The following is a 22,228-nucleotide window of genomic DNA, read 5'->3' on the forward strand; positions in this document are numbered from 1 at the left end:
AATGCATCTTTTTTTTCTAAAATTGCCAAATCATGCATTGGGAACTACTGAACCGATGGAGGCAGATTGCAGAACACATGTAATCAAGCACTGGAGTACCATCCAGCTGTGTTTAGATCCGCGAAAAACGGGTAGAAAAGAGCACATCAGACACTGTAGCATATTGTAGCACTTTTCGTTTGTTTGTGGTAAATATTGTCATATTATAGGCTAACTAGGCTCAAAAAATTCGTCTCGTAACGTACATCAAAACTATGCAATTAGTTTTTTTATTTACCTATATTTAGTACTCTATGTATGAGTCATTTGTTATATTTAATGTTTCGATGTGATTTTAATGTGATGAAAAATTTAGAAAGTTTAGAGGAATGAGAGGGAAGTGAACACAGCCTCCAAAATCAAGTTCCAGAAACCTTTCAAAAAACAAAATCAATGCTTCCTACTAGTCTTTCTAGGCCCGATGGCCCAGGAACCTGGGCTCCCCACTCCACTCTACGGCTACGCACACCACTTTGCCCGCTCTAGTCGCTCTCGCTCCCCAAGTCCCCAGTCGGCCAGTCCCCACTTCACTCTCGCCCCACTCCACGCTCCGCCGCTTCAGAGTTCAGAGCTCCCACTCGGCCTCTCCCGATGGCGGCGTCGCTCTTCATCCTCCCCCTCCTGAACCTGCTCCTGCTCCTCTCCATCCCCGCCGCCTCGGCGCGCAACGCGGAGGACGTCCGTGCGCTCGCGGCGCTCAGGCGGGCACTTGACCCTGCCGGCCGGGTCCTGGGCTCCTGGAACCCCTCCGGCGACCCTTGCGGCGGCTCCTTCGTCGGCGTCACCTGCAACCCCGCCGGACGCGTTACGGCCGTCTCGCTGCAGGGCCGCGGGCTCTCCGGCAGCCTGCCGCCTGCGGTCGCCGGGCTCCGGCGCCTCCAGGGGCTGTACCTGCACTACAATGGCATCAAGGGCCCCATACCACGGGAGATTGGGAAGCTGTCCGCGCTCACGGACCTGTACCTCGACGTGAACCATCTCACCGGGCCCGTGCCCGTGGAGATTGCTGCCATGGTCAACCTCCAAGGTGGGGTTTCTGCTTCCATGCTGGGTGATGAAAAGTTCAAGAAAGGACAGCTTCTTGATAGTTTTAGTTTTTTTTGTTGGGTGAATGTGGGGTTTCGCTTGATATTTATTTGGAGCTCGTTCGTATTTTGGATGTGAACATTGGGGAGGAAAATGTTCAGAAAGGGGATGCTTCGCTTTTTGCCTAGTTACAAAAACCCTTTTGGGGGCTTTCGTGCTTGATTTCTTACTTTTCTTTGAGGATTCTCAAACCAAAGTTTAAACACAAGATGGGGTGTGGAGCTCCATTTTCAACGGTTCAAGAACCAATGTACTAGCCAGTACCGTCCTCTCCTCGTTTTGGTACAAAGGCTCCGTCTTCAATGGTGAAAGGGGTTCATTTTCCGTCGGTTTGTAGCGGGATTTGGCATAGGATGGGGACTTCTTTACAAGTGACTTTCTATATTCATTGGGTTGGTTTGGGGCATTTACTCCTCTTCCACTGTGCAGTTTGAGATTTTTGCCATCAATGCGAAACTCCCAGGTTTCCGCACTGGCTTGGTAGACGTCGGTCACAACTAGTAGTCTAGTACTACAACGGTTAAATTTTTAAACTGGCCATTTGTTTACTGCTAGACCAACAACTCTCTATTTGCGTTTCTATTCCGGTCTTCTGTTGGGGGAGATTGCTGTAGTCAGGTGTTTATTTGATTTGTCTGTCTTGCACATGCATATGTGAGAGGAGCCTCTTGGAATTGAAACAATTGATAATTGTTTTTTTTCTATTCTAGGCGTGTGTCTTTTGCTTCTAAGATTTGTTTGGGGGCAACTACAGATCGGATCTTTCGCTGTGATACAAAACTTTTGCCAGCGAGCCAGAAGGAATTTCTTTGATTTGACTTGATTTTTAGCTCTTTGTATGCAATGCTTGGTCTCTTTCTGAAATCTAAACTACTCTCGTACATGTGGATACAAATTCAATGATTAAGGCTTCCCCACCTATGTCGATATGTCTTCCTTCTGTTCATGCAGAATTTGTATTGTCTGCATCCAATTGGCCAACACTCCAATATTATACATTATTTGCTGCCACATGTTTTGTATTAACTTGCACATGTATTTCTTGCTAGTACAGTTCATACATAGCATAGCTACATATGCCCCCAGGTTATAGTCTCATGAAAGTTCATACCAGCAGGTGATCTCTTGCCTTTGGGCATCAAAATGCTGATTTGCAGTCTGAAGAAATAAATTAACTTACATAACTCTCTTACCCTTTTGCAGTGTTGCAGCTGGGTTACAATCAGTTGACAGGCAGTATACCTCCCCAGTTGGGCAACCTGAATAAGTTGTCTGTGCTCGCAATGCAGTCCAATCAGCTTACCGGAGCCATTCCAGCAACCCTTGGTGAGCTAACACAGTTGAGACGGCTTGATTTGAGCTTCAACAGCCTGTTTGGCTCAATCCCATCCAAGATTGCTGAGGTTCCATTGCTTGAGGTCTTTGATATTCGCAATAACACCCTTTCTGGGAGTGTTCCTGCTGGTAATATTCTCCTCCTTTTAAGACTTTAATCTTTCTAAACCATAGTTTTTAAGTCTTATCATATTGACCGCTACAATTTTGTGTTGGATGCTAGGATTGAGAAGATTGAATGGTGGTTTCCAGTATATGAATAACAAAGGCCTTTGTGGTGTTGGCTTTAGTTTGCTAGAGCTTTGCCCTTCTTCAGAGGATGGCCTGAAACCCAGCAAGCCTGAGCCTTTCGGACCAGACGGTACAGTCAAGACACGGGAAGTGCCTCAATCGGCGAATCCAGAAAGCTGCTCCGGCTCTCACTGCTCAAAGTCCGCAAATGGATCTGAAGGAGTTCTTATTGTTGCTGTTGTTGCTGTGGTTATTGGTGCTGCATTTTGTGGGTTATTTGCATTCTCTTGGTATCGTCGGCAGAAGCAAAAGATTGGGAGCTCACTGGAGGTTTCTGATAGCAGGCTCAGCACCGACCATCTCCAGCAGAAGGAAGCCTGCAGAAGGAGTGCCTCTCCTTTGATTAGTGTTGAGTACTCAAACAGTTGGGACCCATTGTCAGGTGGGGGTGTTGGATCATCTGGTGAAGTTGGTGATAGCTTTAGATTCAACCTAGAGGAGGTTGAATGTGCGACACAATACTTCTCTGATGTGAACTTGCTAGGCAAGAGCGGCTTTGCTGCGACATACAAAGGAATCCTTCGGGATGGGTCAGTTGTTGCTGTTAAGAGCCTCAACAAGACAAGCTGCAAGCAAGAGGAGTCGGATTTTTTGCATGGTCTGAAGATGCTCACCCTTCTCCGACATGATAATCTTGTTAGCTTGAGGGGGTTCTGCTGCTCCAGGGGGAGAGGGGAATGCTTCCTTGTCTATGACTTCATGGTTAATGGCTGCTTGTCACAGTATCTGGATGTTAAGGATGGTTCTAGTCCTATTGTTCTTGATTGGACTACAAGAGTTTCCATTGTCAAAGGCATTGCAGAAGGTATTTACCATGCTACCATCTCTTCCTACTCTCTATCCAGCTAAGATTGATTTATCAGTGTTTCAGTGTTCAACTCCATGATCTGTTGGCACATTTGCAGGAATTGAGTACCTTCACAGCAAGAAGAGCAGCAAGCCACCAGTTGTCCACCAGAACATATCGGCCGAAAAGATCCTTCTTGACCACAACTTTGCCCCGCGGTTGTCGGTCCCAGGACTGCACAAGCTCCTCGCAGATGATGTTGTTTTCTCAACCCTAAAGGCCAGCGCCGCAATGGGGTACCTTGCCCCTGAATATGCCACCACAGGTCGATTCACTGACAAGAGCGACGTCTTTGCGTTCGGGATCGTGGTCCTCCAGATCATCACGGGGAAGAGGGATGTGTCTCAGCTTAAGGTTGGTGCTGCAGCCATCAGCGATCTCGACAGCCTGGTTGATGGAAACCTCAACGGTGTCTTCTCGAGGACTGAGGTAGCGAGGCTCGCCGCAGTTGCTGCGTACTGCACCAGCGAGGTGCCGAGCCAGCGGCCAACCATGGAGGCTGTGGTTCAGCAGCTCAGCCACTGAGTCATGAGTTGCTGCTGAGGTTCTGAACCCAGCTAGAGATGTATTTTGGGAGGATGTTCGGCCTTGTGAAGCCTTTTGGGTTGGCAGTAGCTAAGTAGCTTACTCGTGATGACAGGGTAATGATCCAGTTGCCACTGACATGCTATTCAGTATTGATTAGTGTAGTGTTTGGTCCACTGATCTCAGTACTTCATGATCTGAGTAGCTTATGCTAGATTGTTAGTGTGTATTAGGATCTGAATGCCGTGAATGTAGCAGATTCAGAGCATTCCTAATGTGACTTTGGTCAACTTTGCATTGGCTCGCCTTGCATTAACCGGTTGACGCGCTCTATTTGTTTTTTGTTAATTTTCTTTACAATTTCCCGATAAGCATCCCTAATTGGACGCATTCTGAATGAAAACAATTGGGTGGTCTTGACCGAGGCATGTAATTTGTTAAATATGCTTGCGTGCCTCCTATTGTTACTAAACTAAGATGATGTCAACATTGATGCCCCCTCTGCTTAAATATGAACGCATGCCTCTTATTGTTAGTAAACTGCTGCTATCAGTAGAAGTGGTAACGCAACAGCATTACTGCTCTGCTCTTAGCAGAAATGTACAGCAGACCAAATGACTTAAAAACCTTTTTTTTTAAGAAGATAACTTCGGCTGTGTTTGGTTTGGGATGCGTGAAATTTGTTTACACCTTCGGCCACTAATTAGTAGTATTAAATACAATCTAATTACAAAACCACATGTAGAGCCCCTGGTAAATTCGCGTGACAAATCTAATAAGACCTTTGACCGCATAATTAGAGTAAGGTTACTATAGCATTACTATAGCAAATCATGAATTAGTTAGACTTATTAGATTCGGCTTACAAAGTTGCACTTATGTAAAAAGATTTTACAAATAAACTTTATTTAATACTTCATATTCAACTTCGAATTTGAATCTCTGCACGAAAAAGGACACGTCAAATAGTCAGATTGGTCGAGATTTCTGTACAGGATGCACGGGAATGGCAAATGCGTGAGCGTGCTGTCCTTTCTGCTCCCGCCATACTCCCTTACCGTTGGGCCTTGGACACTGTTCTTGTCCTGTGTCTCACGCTCACATTCAGACTTTCAGTACTCCCCCCATTCATTTATTTTTTTCAACCGAAAATAAAACTTGTACTCCTGACACAAGAACTTTGCCAATTTGACAAAGCAAAGCAGGCTGTGTTCACTTTCTCCCAACTCCTCCAAATTTTCCATCACATCGAAATCACATCAAAATATTAAATATAACAAATGACTCATGCATGTACTAAATATAGATAAATAAAAAAACTAATTGCATAGTTTTGATGTACGTTGCGAGACGGATCTTTTAAGCCTAGTTAGCCTATAATAAAACAATATTTACCACAAACAAATGAAAAGTGCTACAGTACGCTACAGTGTCTGATGTGACCTTTTCTACCAGATTTTCTCAGATCTAAACACAGCCGCAGAAGCACGTGTCCATGTTTGGATACCTCTCTCCATTCCAGAAAAATCAGTGCAGTCTGACCCTCTTGCCATTCCAGAAACATCAGTGCAGTTTGACCCTCTTGCCAACACTGCCAAAAGTGAAGAAGTTACAACCCCAAACTTCCAAGTAGATAAAACTTTAGATTTCCGGTGCAGATCACTCCATAAAACCGTGGAAAACCTAATGGGTGCCTGCATTATTCTTCTGAAAGGGGGGAAAAAACGTGGGAGAGAGCTCGGAAAAGAAAAGCAAATCTCTTGTTATCAATCTGTCACCACAGTTCTTGTTCGGTTGTCCAATGAGCACGCACGAGCAAAAGCCGCGGCCGCATCAGAATCTGTCCGTCGCCCATCGGGAGACGCGGTCTGTAGTTTGTTTACTCCGGCCAAGAACAAAAGCAAAAAAGAAACGGAGAGAGAAGCAAAGCCGAAGCGGGAGCAGTGCCCTTGCATTTAATCACGGCGCCATTATGCCACGATCTTGTCTTCCCGGCTATCAGCACGAGACAAAACCGATCACTACTGCATTGTTACCAACTCACCAGTACTGTCATTACCGGAGCTAATCGGAGTCGGGAGCGTGCTGTGTGTTTTCTGCTTGGCTGGCTGCTTGCAATGATGCCACGGGAGCATTGGCATTTGAAATGCGTGGGGGAGCGACGACGAGGGAGGATCAAAGAAAGTGCAGCGTCCTCTCCCCCCAATGCTTCTGTTCTGACCAGACCTCACCTCGCTCGACGCCTCTCTCTGCAGACAAGACATCACCTTGCGAGCAAGGCAGTTTCTTTTCTCTGGGTGTGTTTAGATCCTGCAAAATCGGCACTGTAGCAAAATGAAAAGCACACTTTTCGTTTATTTGTGATAAATATTATCCTACCATAGATAACTAGGTTCAAAAGACTCGTCTCGAAATGTACATCTAAACTGTGAAATTAGTTATTTTGTTTACCTACATTTCATACTCCATGCATGCGTCTTTTAATACATTTAACGATTCGATGTAATGAGAATTTTAGAATTTCAAGTCAAATTCTGGGGATCTAAACACAGCCTCTCTCGAAATGCTGTGTACAAATCAAATTTCCTTAAGTTTTAACCAATTTTAAATTTAGGCTCTATTTAGTTTCCAAAAAATTTCCTATAGTATCAATCACATCGAATCTTCGAACACATACATCGAGCATTGAATGCAGTTGAAAAAATAATTAATTATACAATTTAACTATAAATGACGAGATGAATATTTTAAACCTAATTAGTTCATGATTGGATATTAATTGTTAAATAATAACGAAAGTGCTACATAAAATCCAAAAGTTTTTACAATCTAAACATATTAATAGACATGAATCAGATCAGTCAAGTTTAATAGCACTGAGAAAACAAAATTTCGGTCTCCAGATCCCATGGTCATGGACCTGGATTCAAGCTGGGGAGGGACTTGGGTATTCGATCGAGACACAGCACACAGGCAAGGAAATTCAGACCCATCCTTTTGTCGGTGTCGTAGCATGCCCCAACCAAAGGCAAGGCAGCACTCTGCAACCGCATCGGGCGTTCCGTCAGAAATAAAAAGCTCTCGTGCCGTCGTGCGTGCTTGCTCGGTGGAGTCTCGGCTGTCTGCCATTCCCGTGGCTGGGAGCAGCATTGACTCTGCACCCTGCACTGCACCGGGCACTGTGACGCCTCCTCGGTCTCCTGGTGAACCCTCCTGTGGAGGCATCCTCTACAGGCCTACAGCTCTCCTGACTCCTGCCAGTGCTCTCCTGCTTGCTTCGGTTGGTCCTCTGAAAGCTGGAGCAGAGCACCAGCAGCCTGGACGACTCCCTCGACGTGACGTTGGGTGGGTGGTTCTCGTTCAGCAAACTTCAGGCAGCATCAATCAATGCCTCGGCTCAGTTTGAATACGAAATCCAAACCGTTGGGTGTCAGCGTGTCTGTGTTCCCAAGTCGGATCTGCATGCCAATGCGCCCAAAAAGAACAAGGGCTTGAAGGCCGATCGGTGGCAACGAGGCAGAGGTTTAGTAATTCTGATGATGATAAAGCTGAGCTTAAGCCACTTTTATCCAGTAGCTTTGCTGAACCTAAACACGAACCACCACACGCAGCTGATACTGTGAGAAGTTTCCTGGCAAGCTTCTTGTCTTGCGCTGGAGCTGAACGCTTCGCCATTGTAGATCAATTTGCAACTTTGATAGAGTAGCAATCTCCATAAAGCGTGGTGTTCTTGGGGGGAGGGAGGGCAGTACTAGATCAGATTGCTAGCCTGAATAAAATTTTCAGGCTTTTGATGGTTCCCGGTGAGCTGGCCACTGCTTTTCCTGTCACGTGTGCACATGGTCCCTCACCTCATCTAGCCTTTGCCTTTTGGGGAGCGATGAAACCTAAACAAGCCCTCCTGAATCAAAATCTTAAAACTTATCCGCATTTGGAGCTCTGCAAGAACAAAGATTGCTTGCAGAGACGAGGCTGGAATGGTAATTTGCGCAGCCTGAACAATCGGCAGGACACTGTTCATCTTTTCTGATACTAGTATGTTTTTTGAAACGATCTGATACTAGTATCAGAATCAGACGTCGTTTGCTATCCACACAAGGGCAGCAGAAGAGCTACTACGAACTGTACAAACTTGCTCTGCTCCGCTGCGAACGCTGAGCGTCTGCTGTGGTGGATTGCAGCAGCACTGTTTGTATTGTGCAACGCCATTCTGTTTAGATGAAATGCAAAAAAATTTTGCGATGGAATTTTGATAATTTGAAGTACTAAATAAAATTTATTTACAAAACTGTTTGTACAGATGGGTTGTAAATCGCGAGACGAATCTAATGATGCTAATTAATTCATGATTAATTTATAATTAGCGGATGGTTACTGTAACACCACTGTTGCAAATCATGGATTAAGTAAGCTCATTAGATTCGTCTCGCGATTTACAGCCCATTCATGCAAAAAGTTTTATAAATAAACCTCATTTAGTACTTCATGCATGTGTCCAAATATTCGATGTGATGTTTTTTTCGTTTACAGAGTTTACATATTGTGATCTAAACATGGCCTGGAAGAGGGACCAAAAGATCACAGGGCATCCCAAGGCGCCGTGCTGCACGCCTCCGTGGTCAAGATTCATGAGATGACGGGCCATGGCTCGTGTCTTTTGCTGCAGAGCAGGGGATCGCAGCTCGTTTGTACCCATCGCACTCGAGGGCTGGCTGCCAGTGCGCCTGTGTGGTGGTCCAGTCCACGTCAAAGGCTGAGAGATTCAGCCGGCACAGTACAGTACCGTAGTGGGGTTAGAGAAACAGCGTTGAAACAGTATACAGGCTAATCCCCTTCCGTGATTCCATCACATACCTCGTGCATACAACAGAGGCACCCAAGAACATGAAATGCTTACAGTTTACAAGTGAGACCAACACATCTACGCTGAGTTCTGACTGTGAGAAAACATTGTCCAAGATCAGACTTATTAATGCCGTGCTGGCAACAGCGTAACTTATTCGAATACAGAACTTGGTTGGGCCACATGCTCATACAGCCCCGCTTGCGGTTTTTTCTTTTTTATATTTTTTAAAAATTAAAATTTCAAAAATATATGTCCGTTTTGAAATATTTCAAAAATATACCCCGGTCGCCCTCCCATAGGGCGACAGGCCCAAAGTGTAATTTTTTTTTCTTCAAATTCGCAACGAAGTCCCTGGAGAAAAAAAAATGGGGGGGCTGTCGCCCCCCCAACGGGCGACAGGGGTCTGTCGCCCACCCCTCGGGCGACAGGGGCCTGTCGCCCGTTGGGGGGGCGACAGGCCCCCCCTTTTTTTTCAGGGACCTATTTTGAGCTATTCGAACGCATTCATCATCATCGTCAGCAAGATCTCGGCCGCTAACTCCTACCGCACGTAACTTGTCCTTCATTAAATCACAAGAAAAATCGCATGAACTTCCCTTATTTCACGAGCATTATGGAACCCACAAACATAATAAGTTCACATCAATAATATCTATAGAAACAAATGACAATTAACCTAACACAATCATAAACATCGGATACAAATAAGCGGTCCACAGCTATCTCATTACAAATAAACATCAGATACATCTAACCACCCCTAGGGCGTCGGACCCTCTTAGCCCTCTGCTGGGCACGGACATGGCCCTCGGAGTATGTGAGAACATCCGGAGACCTCACCTGTCGCTCAGGACGCGCAAGGGGCTGCGGTGTCTGCTGCTGAGAGATCCCAAGTGGTGCTCCTCATAGCTGTGAATACCCCAAGACATCGGGGTCACCTTGCGCGGCAGGCTCTTCTGGACTCAAGCTGTCGAAGTCGTCTAAGGTGAAGGTCTCGTTATCTGGTCGAAAGGAGGAAGAAGAAGGTCCGGCGCCCGCATCGGGGTAGAATCCTACGCAAAAAAATGTGGATGTTAGCGTCCGCTCGTATATTTTGTCATGCCATGTAGAAACTGAAATACGAAACATAAACTAACCTGTGTAGGCCGGTATCTGTGGCCCCGGTACCATCCCTGGATACGGTCCGCCAACTGGTGCTGTCTCTCTAAACATTCCAGTATGGCCGAACGCAGTAGTTGGATCGTATCTTGTATGTGATATTAGTAAATATGTAGGAACACTTTATGTAATTTTAAAGAGATATGTACATTACCTGCACTTGGGAAGAACTGCGACGTCGGCCGGTGCATGGTCGACGGACACGGGAACGACGACGAGGCCTGAGACGACCCGTGACTGTCTTCGTACTGCACACGGCTTCCGAAGTTGTGCGCTACCTGACGCAACTGATCACGCTGCCTCGACAATGCCTCTGTCTGCTCAAACTAGGTCATTGGGGATCCGGCACGTACCCTCGTCAAGTAACTCGAGCAGTCCGTCTCCATCATGTTGCAAAGGCGAAACTGCATCAATTCAGTAAAGTTACATTTACAAACACATGAATTATCTTATTAATATATATATATATATATATATATATATATATATATATATATATATATATATATATATATATATATATATATATATATATATATGCAAATATGATTAAGAGACTCACCGCGCCAGCTAGTGCCTCCACGTGGTGCCGGCCATATCCATCCTGAGGCCTCGCCTGGTGTGGCTGCGGGTGAGTGTCAACAAAAACCAGACGAGCCCGAGTACGGGGTAAGTACCAGGTGAGGTAAGCCCTAAAGGAGCTGTCTGTGTGTGGTCCTGTTGGATGGACCAAGAGCTCGTCTGCCTGTTCCCATTGGTCCACCCACGGCTGGATCTTGGTGACCCAATCATCAGAGCACGGCAAGCCACTCCTTGACAACCTACAAAGTGGACCACGAAGAATCGTTAGATTCGACACGAATGTATGAGCCAAGTTCATTCATAATTACCTGTGGTCTTGGCGACTGACACGCTCCAACGCGGTAGGCAACGGAAACTCCTGGTGCTGTCCAAACTGTCTCCTGACTCTCCAGGGGCAATATGCCTCAACCGCGATGTCATAAATCAGGACAGCGGAAGTAAACCACAGGCTCGCATTCGCGGAGCAGTGCGAAGACAGGCCTGCTGGTGCACGGGTAGCGACAGCCTCTGGGCTGTAAGGCTCCCAGACAACGTCCTCGGGCGTCAGCATGTCGAGTTCCGAAACAAACTCAGGATATGCGCGTCTAACTCCGAAACAAACAGTCTCTTCGAATACTCGGAGTTCCTTGATCTGCACAATGTTGGATTTCATTTTGTGTCTTCTCCCGAATTTGAACAAGAATGGCCAGAGGCCACCCACGCTCTAGAGCTGCTTGCATGTACTTCTGCCAGTCATCAGTGCTGTGTATCATCATTAATTCCCATAATTCACTATCTACCTCCCAATTAACAAGAGACTGAACAGTGATCACATGTGTCAACGGATCAACATGAAACCCACGCTGCAGCCACTTACATATGGAACCAAAACTCCTTTCCAGAGGTTTATCTATGCCGCTAGATGTGCGCTTAAAGACAGAAAAATCTACTCCATTTGGCCCATACATAATATTGTATTCACCATAAAATACTTAAAACTGCATCTTGCTCGACATATCTGTATATCACATAATACTTATCGAGTTATACTCTTTACTTCACTACCTTATTCAATAATTCGTAAAAACTAAGTATGAAATTCAACTACAACGTATAAGTATTCATAACTACGTGTTGACACTCAAATTCTATACTGCATATGCCAAATTCTATTCTAAATCATAATTAATTTATAAACACGTCTCTAATAGTACTGCAATTGCAATAATAAATGCGTAGAACTAATTTTCTAAACTAATTTACTACTACGTAACTACAAACTACGTAACTACAAACTAAAGTATCATTAAACTCCTACTTAAATGGTTCTACTATAGCACTAATTAAATTAAATTACTCACCCCTACTTAAATTACTCATATTTAAATACGTAGTACTTAAATATAACAATATTTAAAATAAATGTACTAACCTGCAGATCACAAGTGCTGAATCCGGTAGGGCTTCGCCGCTTTCCTTCTCCTCACTCCTCTCTTTTTTTCTGGATTTTTGGTGGAATTTTCGGGCTCAAATGAGGAGGGAATGGGAGGGTCAGCCCTTTTATAGGGGTGGGTACCCCGGTCGCCCGGGGGGGGCGACAGGCCCCTGCCGCGCCTGTGGGCCGGGCCCAGCGGCGGTCGCCCGTGGGCTGGGCGACAGGCCCCTGTCGCCCCCCCAACGGGCGACAAGTCCTTTTTTTCTCCAGGGACTTCGTTGCGAATTTGAAGAAAAAAATTACACTTTGGGCCTGTCGCCCTATGGGAGGGCGACCGGGGTATATTTTTGAAATATTTCAAAACGGACATATATTTTTGAAATTTTAATTTTTAAAAAATATAAAAAAGAAAAAACGGCGCCCCGCTTATTCTGATCGACGCACAAGTGAAGAGCAGGCAGAGAGGAGGAAAACAGGCTCTGCCTTGATACACCGCAGAGGATTTGCCCTAAACTGAAACTGTTAGCTATGTGTACTGCCAGTCTTCGACACTTCCTGATGGCAGAACTCCGCCTCCCATGAGCTTCACTGGGACTTTTTTTTGGCTTAAGTTCACGGCTCTTGCTCTCAGGCAACTGCACTCTGCTGGTCAACCATCTGCGTCCACTCAGCTGGCCACCAGTCCGGTTTGAAAGCCTGAACCCTGACGTTCTTGTTATCGCTGATACGAAGGGACGAGCCTTGTTTCAGTGCCTCATCAAGTCTCAACAGGCCCATTCCGCGGGAGCCCAGGGCAGTGTTTACTGTACCAATCTTCTTGCCTGCAGCCTCGTCCACAACTTCAGAATCTGGAGCCACAGCCTGCTCGAGTTCTGATAATACAAGTCACGGAATTAGCATCCAGCAACAGAATGACAATGTTCAGTGTTATTTACCATAAAAGTTTCATTATACCTTGCCCCTTTTCGTCAACAAACTTCATTGGCATGAGACGTTTCCGAATGACACCACGATGGTGTGTCCGTGCAATAAGCTCCTGCCCAATGTAGCACCCCTTGTCAAAGGAAATAGCATTCAAGCCAGCAAGGTTGTACTCCAGTGGGATTGCTTCACCTGAATAAAAAGAAGACAGCTTCATGGAAAAGGAAGGAACAATTTAAGCAACCTTGTATTTGCCGAGGAAACCAGAAGAGGGTTAATTGGATTCACGCCATTACAATTTTTCAGTTTCTGAGATATGCCATTACAATTCACCTATTTTGAAACTTGCCATTACAATTCTTCACTTCTTTGAACCGTGCCATTATATACGTCTTTGATGTTCTTGGACCCACTTGCAGACCCTTGTATTTTCGTATAGCCCAAAATACCCCTGCTGCGTCTCTTCCTACACTCACTGACGTGTGGGCCCACACGTCAGCTTCTTCTTCAACCTTTGGTGCTTCTTCTACCTCAACATTGCAGATCTGACGGAGCTCGGGGCGGCACAAGGCGAGATGAAGCTCGGGCGACCACCCCTTGCCGGCGCGGGGAGGGGTGAGCTCGGGTGGCGCCGTAGCTCGGAGCAGCGCCGGTGGGGTGGAGCTCGGGCGGCGGAAGGAGCTCGGCCGAGGGTGCGGCGGGGCGAGCTCGCCCGGGGGCGCGGCGGTGCCCGCGCAAGGCCAGGCGAGGCACGGCGTCGGCGAGGCCCCGCACAAGGGCACGGCGTCGGCGAGCTCGCCGAGGAGTGCGGTGGCGGTGTTCCCGCGCGAGGGCGCCGGCGACAGCACCGAACAAGGGCAGGCGGGGCTCTCCCGGCGGGGGAGGAACTCGCCGTCGGTGGGAGGAGCTCGCCCGGCTGGGAGCAGTCCGATGGCGCGCGTGGCGTGGGTGGCTGCGGAGGTGAGCAGCGCAGTGAGAGGAGAAGGTTGAAGGAGGTTGAAGGAGAAGCTGACGTGTGGGCCCCACACGTCAGTGAGTGCAGGGAGCAAGGTACAAAATAGCCCGCTAATAGCTCGCTATTGTCCGCTATTAGCTTTTTAAGAGATCTCCCGCTACGCTATACAATATTTGTCCGCTATGTCCGCTATAGGGGTTTTTTATAGGATTTAGTGATAATAAATGTCCGCTACTTCCGCTAAAGATGTAGCCAAAAGAAATAAAGAATCAATATAACTAGGGTGGACCATAGACAAAGCATCACGGGCACAGTTAGGCAGTCAAGAGACGTGTTGAGTCTATTTTAGAATGTTAGACCAATGATGCTTCTAATTTTATATGTATTATGGACGTATGGCTATGAAAAATTTGCTGAAATTGGTTGCATTACTGATGTTATTGGCCACATTATGCATATTTTTTTGCAAACCGCTAAATGGATAGCTCTCTTAGCTTTTTGGAAGGGCTTCCGCTAAACGTCTTAGCCCGCGATTTTATACCTTGGCAGGGAGAGAAGCAGCGGGGTAATTTGGGCCATACGAAAATACAAGGGTCTGCAAGTGGGTCCAAGAGCATCAAATACGTATATAATGGCACGGTTCAAAGAAGTGAAGAATTATAATGGTGAGTTTCAAAATAGGTGAATTGTAATGGCATATCTCAGAAACTGAGAAATTGTAATGGCGTGGATCCAATTAACCCAGGGTTAATTTCAAAACTGAGAACATGTTTTCCAATAGTTGGGCAATTCCAAAATTGATGTTAACCCTGCTTTTTTTTTCCTAGTATACAGGGACAGTGGAAACCTTTCAAATAACTCATTTACACGCTCCACATGTAAACCGGGAAAGTTGAAGGTACTCTTAAACCTCTAAGGTAGCTTTTATAGACCCTGAGATAAACCACAAACCCGGCAACCATCTGGCCAGTTAACCTTTTATCAACTCCAATCAAGTTGTTTTAGTGAATACACATCATGAATGGTATGGTACCATAGGCAGCAACAGGGATTGCAAGCCTTTTGTATTAATTATACATTACATCTTTTACTGTCAGCATTTCATTGCATAATGCAGTTTAGAAACAAATTAACCGAGCTCTATTGATAAGTGAACTTGGAGCAACTTCTAGTCAAAATACTAACTAGAGATAAGAGACAATGAAACTGTTCTGTTCGGTGATGTGTGACAGAAACCGATACGGTAACTTCGTAAAACATGAGATGAACAAATCCTATGCAGGAACTGAACCGTTTCCAGGAGTTTGCTGAAATTCTAGGGAAGGAGAAAAATAGAATACCTACTGACGTCCAATTATCAAATAGTAACTATGATAGCACTTCATAGTAATGACTCATGACCAATCTCCAGGGAAAAGAATCTTACCTTTTGGAATCTCAGTTGAACCTTCTGCTATTCCATTTTCTATCCGCCAAAGCTGATAATGTCGTTCATCCGCTTCTTTGTCAGACTCAACTAGTGGTGCTGTGAATACAAAAACAGGTCAAGTGTTCAAATGGATCATTATTCATGTCAGATATTGAACACTATATCAGAAGCTTTAGGAAATACCAAGAAAAAGGTTACTTACGTATTGTGTCGGCCGGAAAAATTCCTCTGTAGCCAAGGTAATCCAACCGAGGATCTTTGAGCCACTGCCAACCATGACCATTCGCTTGTGCAGCAGACTCACCAGCATGGTCAACACCTTGTCCCCATCCAATAGATTGAGCCTCAGGTTCTTGAGTAGATGGTTCAGTGTGCACCATGTTGCGTCCAAATCTTTGCCAACATGCAAAATTTTCACTTACATTATCTATTTCGACCTTGGATCTTAACCGATATCTGAAAACAGGAAAAGGTTGACATATCACAAGACATGAAATTCATTGAAAGGTCATTTAGGGATAAGAGGGATGGTCCTCCAATCCCGTGTAAAGCTGTAAATAAATGTTATGGATCTTTCACCAAGGGTGCAAAACTGCAAATTTCTATGCTTTCAAACTACAGCTTACCATAGTAACACGATAGAAAATAGTTCAAGAGAAGCTGCATAGGGCAAGAGCTGATTTACACTAAGATTCTTACTTGACACAAAAACTGCAGTCTATATTCTCAATGGTGAGCAGCTTAATGAACCATACTCCTAACACAGTGAGCTGATTAGTGATCTTCAAGAATTTTGGCTTACAAGTTTTGCTACACACTCAGACTGAAACTGTAGCACTATAATGCCAAACATAGTGCCCACAAAAAACATGTGCACAATTTGATTTCAATGTGAAGCAAATTATCTAAGAAACCACCAAAGAATAACTAAGTTTTGGCTAAAGTAACTTCCTTCTCAAAGAGATCTGCCACATGAGCTTATCAGTTCGTCTTTCTTTTTCTAAATTATCTTACTCTCCAGCTGCTGTTTGATCATGAGTATCCTCACAAAAAGAGCACAACTTCTAAAACACACTATTCGACTTGCATTAGCTTTGCCAAAGCTGTAGCGCAATGTGGATAAGTTTGCAACTAGTGCTTGACATAATAACCTATGACAGCCATAATTATTCAGAGGGAAGCTGCTTTATTCAAGACTAAAAGAGCATTGTGTAACTACAGTTCCTTACTGAACAAGAGCTAGGTCCAAGACAAATTGAGCAGCATTGATCCATATGGTTCTATAGTACAAGTAGGGGAGCACAGACATGCAACACAACATTCAGCTTAAAAGCGATCTAGTCACAGACGTAGGGAGCATGCTAACTTTTACAAGGTGGCAGCGATCTCACTAACAGAATCAACAGAGTTAGCACTGATTCGGCACTAAATTCCAACTCTGTCTACAATGCTGGCAATGTACTGAAAGTTCTAGATGTAATACATCAATTCATTTTCAACGGAAAGTTGCAACATTCAACCCAGGGGCGTAGACAGGGGGGGGCAGGGGCCTGGCCCCCCCTATGGTTCCCAAATTTACATTGGAAATTTGATTAAATTTTTATATAAATTAGCATGGTTGGCCCCCCTAATAATGAAAAAACAACTTCCTGGCTCCGCCCCTGATTCAACCAGACTCCCAACAGAGAAACTGAAGTATCCTGCAAAGGCCTAAGAATCGCTAAGCCTACTGTTTTGTGTAAAGGAACTCCATTTTGCGCTGCTTACCCCCAAAATTCTAAAATTAATGTACTCTTGCTTACTGTTTGGTGACCGTTCAATGGCAAGATTCTCCCAACCGATTTTTACAGGTCTCCGAATGAAATACTATTATACCATGAACTGAACATTGACGCATCAAGTGAGGCAACCAATCACCTCTTGAAGCAAGCGACAAGCTCGTCGACCTCCGCGGCGTCGACATCGGCGAGCACCTCCGTGGGCTCCCTCTCCTCCTCCGTGGGCTTCTCCCCCGTCTCCGGCGCCGACCCGGTGCGGTCGAGCATCTGCGACCGCGGCGGGGGCCGGTAGAGGAAGAGGTCGTAGAGGAACCTGCCCTGCGGCGTGAGCAGCGCGGCGTAGGCGGGGCCCGCGGGCCCCCGCGCGGGGGCGTTGGGCGTGGGCGCGTACCGCTGCGGCGATGAGGCGCCCCCCGCGGCGAAGGCGGAGAGGAGGTCGTTGGTGAGCAGCGAGTGGAGGAAGCGCGCCGCCTCGGGCCCCGCGAAGCGGACCACGGCGCGGGACGCCAGGCGGCACGCCAGCACCCCCGGGTCGGGCGGCGGGCCCGTGTGGAGCGCGCGGCCGCCGCGCGGGCGGAGGCGGAGGAGGCCCGCCGCGGCGGCGAGGCGGCGCGCGAGCGGCGGCATGGTTGGGAGCTGGACGCTTGGCTTGGGTTTTGGATGGCTTTTGGTGGAAATCGAGGGGTTTTGCGGGGTGGGGGGCGGCGGGGGAGGTCACGGTGGCAGTTGGCAAGCGGCGGGCGGCGCGGGGGAGCCGGGGGCGCTGCGGAGAGAGGAAGAGGTGGGAGGGAGGGGGGTACGCGTGGGGAGAGACGTGGCGGGTGGCAGGGGTCCGCGTGGCCGTGTAGGTGGGTAGAGGGAAAGGCGAAGGCCTCGTGGAGTCGACGACGACGATAGATCACGGCCGGCGGCGAGGGTAACTAAACAAAAGCTTGGAACTTGGCGGCCGCTGCCGTGTGGCGGCCAAGCGGCGCGAGGCGGATGGGGGAAGAGGTCAGAGGTGGTGACGGTGCGCTGTTCCCGAACGATCCGAGACAGTGGCGACACGTTTGGTATCTGGCGTGGGCATAAACCCCATCAGCATTTCCGGCTTCGAGGCACATCCGCTGCTGCGTGGCTCAGCTGCCGGAGTCGGACGCCGCGACGAGCCCCGAGAGGCGGCGGCGCGTCGCGGGCTGCCAATCAGCCAATGCCACGGCCGAACACGCTCTGACGGAGACTACGCCGTTGCGTTCTTCTCTGCTGATGGGCCGGGCATCCGTCCGTTAACTACTCATCCACGACAGACACTCCCGCTGTTTTAACAGTGGCAAAAGCAGAATTCCAGAGTTCCCGTTTCCTGGACACAGCAGCAAGCAGATCGCTTCACAAATTCACAACAGCACAGAGCAAACACTGAAATATATGATCAGGTTTGCAGTATACACGATGCTTTTACAGCGAGGCTCGATGAGCCAAAATGTTTCAACGTATCAATACATTCAGACAGCAGCATGTCAGGCACTTGGACCTGAACCTTGCAGCTTTCCACAAATGACAAACCACCTGTTTATTTATCTACTTCCATAAGATAGCTGTCTTCAGGAGATTGGGATGACCCGTGATTTCGGCTTCCCATTGCGCCTCGGATCACGGCCTTGCTCTGTTCCGGGAAGCGCCCAGCCCCACGCAGATCGCCGGTCGCGTCCACTGGAGCTACGGTTACCTGCGTTACACCAACCGGTGCAGAACTGAGATTAGAGAAGGCAGACTATAAAATGAGATCTCGATGGATCAACATGATTTGCGAAGAACTATCTTGACAAACCAAGTGTACAAAATCTTAACAGATTCAGAATTACAACAGAAAACTCCCAACATAATTTCTGGCTTTAGAGCTTAAACATAAATTTCAGTTAACAAAGTATGCTGCAATTTTGTTGCCAGGCAGATCGGCACCTAAAAAACCAATCAAGAAGAAAGCAAGACTCCGAACTTGATCATGTGTAAACCATAGACAACCTGCTTGTTATCAGGCATGTACGCAAAGTAGCATTGCATCCTATTATATTATTCTGGGATCCATATTGGTCATTCGTTGTCATGGAAGCATGAACACAGTATTCTCTAGTTCATTCAAGGCTTACTATCCAATTATCATAATTTGTCCTCCGATTGTCATCCAGTGAAAATAATAACAACTAGGGTGCAGACAGTCATAGAACCCAGCGTGAAAAAAAATACAGGAGCAGTAATATCCACACAATGTCCACTCACTCCAGTAGATGATGCTCAATCAATAACAAGTTCAGTTTTGCAGGGCTGAAGGCTGATCTCCACGGATTATGCTAGCTTTACTAAATGAGCAACAAAAGTGGTTTGGCTTTGCAGATTTGTACTGCTTCAGTTTCAGCATCTACTTGGTAGTTGGTAGATGTACACTGTAAGTGGCATCCCATGAGTGCAATCTTCTGTTATAATTTTTATTTGGGGTATTTAATCATTTACTAAGGTCTCCTCTTGGTTTGAGTAAAGATTGAAAACACAGACCAAATACAAGTGCATGATGGACGACTACCTATCTTACGCAGGAATGAATTTTCTTCCATGAAGAATAATGCCAAGAAAAGCAATTATCTATCTCCAGAAAGAACATCCTTGGTACACTAAGTCAATAAAAGAGATGGCATTTGCATAAGATCTTACAAATATAAAACACAGCTTACCAGAATTATCACTATTTGGAGGACCAGCATTTTGATTCCAGCCAGGCAAGTGATGTCCAGCATTCCCCTTCCACGACTCCTCAAATCCAGCTAGTTCATCTATAAAGTACTTTTGAGTTAACAAATGATCAAAATTGCATTCTGGACACAGCAAGGAAAAGTAGACATATCAAACCTTCATTCAGGTTATGCAGTATCTGTGTAGTGTCAACCTTTCCATCTGACTTCAGTTTCCTTGTCAGGGAGTGGCCCTAAAAAGAACAAGGAACAATTAGTTATATTGTACCCAGATTCGAGTCCTCTTTCTTTTTTGCCTGTTTGGATCCATTAGCAATCGGTAATTCAAGTTAGTACAAGGTTCACAATCATGTGTGCTGATGCTACTCAACAGTATATTTTCTATTGATCATATACAGCTCTGAACATTGCAAAGCATTGTCTACCTTATCATGTATTCCTCGTGATATTCTATGAGTGGCCTCTTTAGTTGTTGTATCTGCTTCCTTGCTTTCTTCCACAGTGATCTGCAAGAAGCACAATTATTTTCACTTCTACCTTCAAGCACTGCAAAAAAAGAGGCTTCACTTGCTGTTTCATAAGAAATTAGCTTACCCCATCACTGCCAGTACGCCTAGTCTTTGAAGCAGTGTAATAAGCTCCATTAATACCACCATAGGTCACAGATGAGCTCTGATATGTGAAAGTATGAGCTTGTGATTGCCCTCCACTATTAGCCCTATTGAGATCCCTCCACGGCTGGACTTGACCACCTTCCATCCCTACAAAGAAACAAATCAAAAGATGTGACTCCATATGCGATTCACTCAGCATCTCCATTGAAACTGGACAAGTAAACTGAATGAAGCCAGCTCCTACCATCACTCGCAACATCTGGCTCCTGAACATAAGAATCCTGGTTCGCCTGCGCGTTACCGTGCTCTGCGTTTTCTCCTCCCTCCTCATCAAGCTCTGTGATGACAAGTCTTCTGCCATTACTACGAGGAGGAGCTTGCTCGATAAATCCATCATTCCTCATGTCACCGAACGACCCTCCCATCTGCCCAAAAAGACTAGGTCCAAACATGCCAGGACCACCCATCATCCGACCACCGAACGGCTGGGTAAAGAATGGATCATCAAATGGATCCCTCCCTCCAAAGAAGCCAGAAATCAAGCTCCTCTGGGGACCAAAACCACCAAACCCAGCAAATGGGTCCCTGCCACCGAAGAAGTCGTCCCTCCCGTTCTGCCCCCTATCCATTTCGGAGCTATTAGGTGATCTCTGCAAGCTGCAGCAGTTATGGTAGCAGTTAGTAACTAAATACAGGAAGGATCATAGAACGAGAAATTTCTCATGCAAGCATCCTTCCATCCCTTCCCGAAACTAGATTTTACTAACTCCATTCTGAGAAAGGCAGTTCGCTTCTCAAACAAACGCACTGAGCAGAAGCATCACTGAACCGGTGTAATCAAGAAAGAAATTTGGGGCCATACGTTTATCTAGCTCTAATTCCCCCCATTCCCCCACCTTTCTATGCACAAGACCGAACCCATCGATTGTTCCTAGAAAGCTAATACACCATGGACATGCACATATCTCTAGCGAAAGAATTGAACAACGCCACCAATCAGACAGGCAAGATCAAACCAAAATGCGCAACAAGCATGACAATCTCACGAATACCAAGAAATCAACCCAGTAGTTATTCTGCCATCCTTACCTAGAGGATCTCCTGGGGCGCACCGAGAAGGACACGGCCGTCGAAGGGAGGGATCGCCGGAGGAATTCCCGAGTCTGGTGGCCGGGGACGGCTTTTATTTCGGGTTGGTGATGAATGGGGTGGCCGGATTGGGGAGAGACGCTGAGGAGGAGGTGAAGCCGTGAAGGCGCTGTGTGGTCTCTGGAATTTGCCTTCTCCCGAACGTTCGGGTTGTGGAGGTCCGCGAACCCTGCAGATTTGACCAGTGCGGGCAGCAGGCTCGGGGCTGGTTAATCAAATTATCTATAAAGTCCATTAAAATCTAGTTGATATTGAACTAGTATTAAAAATATTAAATTAGTATTTTAAAATGTTGAGTTAGTATTTTGAAAATATTAAAATAATATTTTGATAAATGTTGAAACTCAACATTTTTTTTTCACATTTTCTTCTCCAGTGCCGACGAGTGCCGGTGACGGTGGGTGATTACCGCTAGCAGTGATTCAAAGGAACCCCCGTTTTACATATTCGGCTAAGGATGTAAACCGCGCAAGGATCTCCATTACGGAAGCGAGTTGAGACGGTGGTTTTTAGACAAGTTCGGGCAGCCTGGAGGC

The 22,228-nt window shown here is 46.3% G+C and overlaps 3 protein-coding genes across 4 annotated transcripts; 1 reads left to right on the forward strand and 2 right to left on the reverse strand.

Moving 5' to 3' along the window:
* The first annotated feature begins 497 nt into the window (after positions 1-497).
* On the forward strand, positions 498-4,526 carry LOC120670561 (somatic embryogenesis receptor kinase 5-like). 2 transcript variants are annotated; one of them, XM_039950699.1, is made up of 4 exons: positions 498-1,066; positions 2,329-2,589; positions 2,684-3,556; positions 3,657-4,526. In XM_039950699.1, the coding sequence occupies exons 1-4, from the start codon at positions 631-633 to the stop codon at positions 4,121-4,123; spliced, it is 2,037 nt and encodes a 678-aa protein (XP_039806633.1). In that variant the 5' UTR covers positions 498-630; the 3' UTR covers positions 4,124-4,526. The 2 variants fall into 2 exon arrangements, with proteins under 2 accessions (XP_039806633.1, XP_039806634.1); XM_039950700.1 differs by lacking the exon at positions 498-1,066 and adding an exon at positions 1,083-2,139.
* A 4,475-nt stretch (positions 4,527-9,001) lies between these two features.
* Positions 9,002-18,212, reverse strand: LOC120670316 (putative transferase At4g12130, mitochondrial). Its single transcript, XM_039950404.1, has 6 exons — positions 17,346-18,212; positions 15,631-15,884; positions 15,426-15,524; positions 13,078-13,236; positions 12,552-12,995; positions 9,002-9,169 (listed from the first exon to the last, which is right to left on the reverse strand). Exons 1-5 carry the CDS (start codon positions 17,831-17,833, stop codon positions 12,751-12,753), a joined length of 1,245 nt encoding a protein of 414 aa, XP_039806338.1. The 5' UTR covers positions 17,834-18,212; the 3' UTR covers positions 9,002-9,169; positions 12,552-12,750.
* Positions 18,213-18,560: 348 nt separating this feature from the next.
* On the reverse strand, positions 18,561-21,857 carry LOC120670169. Its single transcript, XM_039950236.1, has 7 exons — positions 21,633-21,857; positions 20,788-21,200; positions 20,524-20,690; positions 20,355-20,435; positions 20,087-20,162; positions 19,912-20,010; positions 18,561-18,911 (listed from the first exon to the last, which is right to left on the reverse strand). Exons 2-7 carry the CDS (start codon positions 21,170-21,172, stop codon positions 18,787-18,789), a joined length of 933 nt encoding a protein of 310 aa, XP_039806170.1. The 5' UTR covers positions 21,173-21,200; positions 21,633-21,857; the 3' UTR covers positions 18,561-18,786.
* Positions 21,858-22,228: the final 371 nt, after the last annotated feature.

Source organism: Panicum virgatum, chromosome 4N, assembly GCF_016808335.1.
Source record: "Panicum virgatum strain AP13 chromosome 4N, P.virgatum_v5, whole genome shotgun sequence".
Lineage (NCBI taxonomy): Eukaryota > Viridiplantae > Streptophyta > Magnoliopsida > Poales > Poaceae > Panicum > Panicum virgatum.

Bases quoted from the DNA above. Each gene is read 5' to 3' on its own strand.
- LOC120670561 (XM_039950699.1), top strand. From the start codon at position 631: ATGGCGGCGTCGCTCTTCATCCTCCCCCTCCTGAACCTGCTCCTGCTC. The intron at 1,067-2,328 runs GTGGGGTTTCTG...ACCCTTTTGCAG, and splicing joins TGCCATGGTCAACCTCCAAG to TGTTGCAGCTGGGTTACAAT. The intron at 3,557-3,656 runs GTATTTACCATG...GCACATTTGCAG, and splicing joins TGTCAAAGGCATTGCAGAAG to GAATTGAGTACCTTCACAGC.
- LOC120670316 (XM_039950404.1), bottom strand. From the start codon at position 17,833: ATGCCGCCGCTCGCGCGCCGCCTCGCCGCCGCGGCGGGCCTCCTCCGC. The intron at 15,885-17,345 runs GTGATTGGTTGC...TCCTGTTTTCAG, and splicing joins CTTGTCGCTTGCTTCAAGAG to ATATCGGTTAAGATCCAAGG. The intron at 12,996-13,077 runs GTATAATGAAAC...TTGTATTATCAG, and splicing joins TGTTGACGAAAAGGGGCAAG to AACTCGAGCAGGCTGTGGCT.
- LOC120670169 (XM_039950236.1), bottom strand. From the start codon at position 21,172: ATGGATAGGGGGCAGAACGGGAGGGACGACTTCTTCGGTGGCAGGGAC. The intron at 20,691-20,787 runs GTAGGAGCTGGC...GTTTCTTTGTAG, and splicing joins GCCAGATGTTGCGAGTGATG to GGATGGAAGGTGGTCAAGTC. The intron at 20,011-20,086 runs GTTTGATATGTC...AGTACTTTATAG, and splicing joins ACTGCATAACCTGAATGAAG to ATGAACTAGCTGGATTTGAG.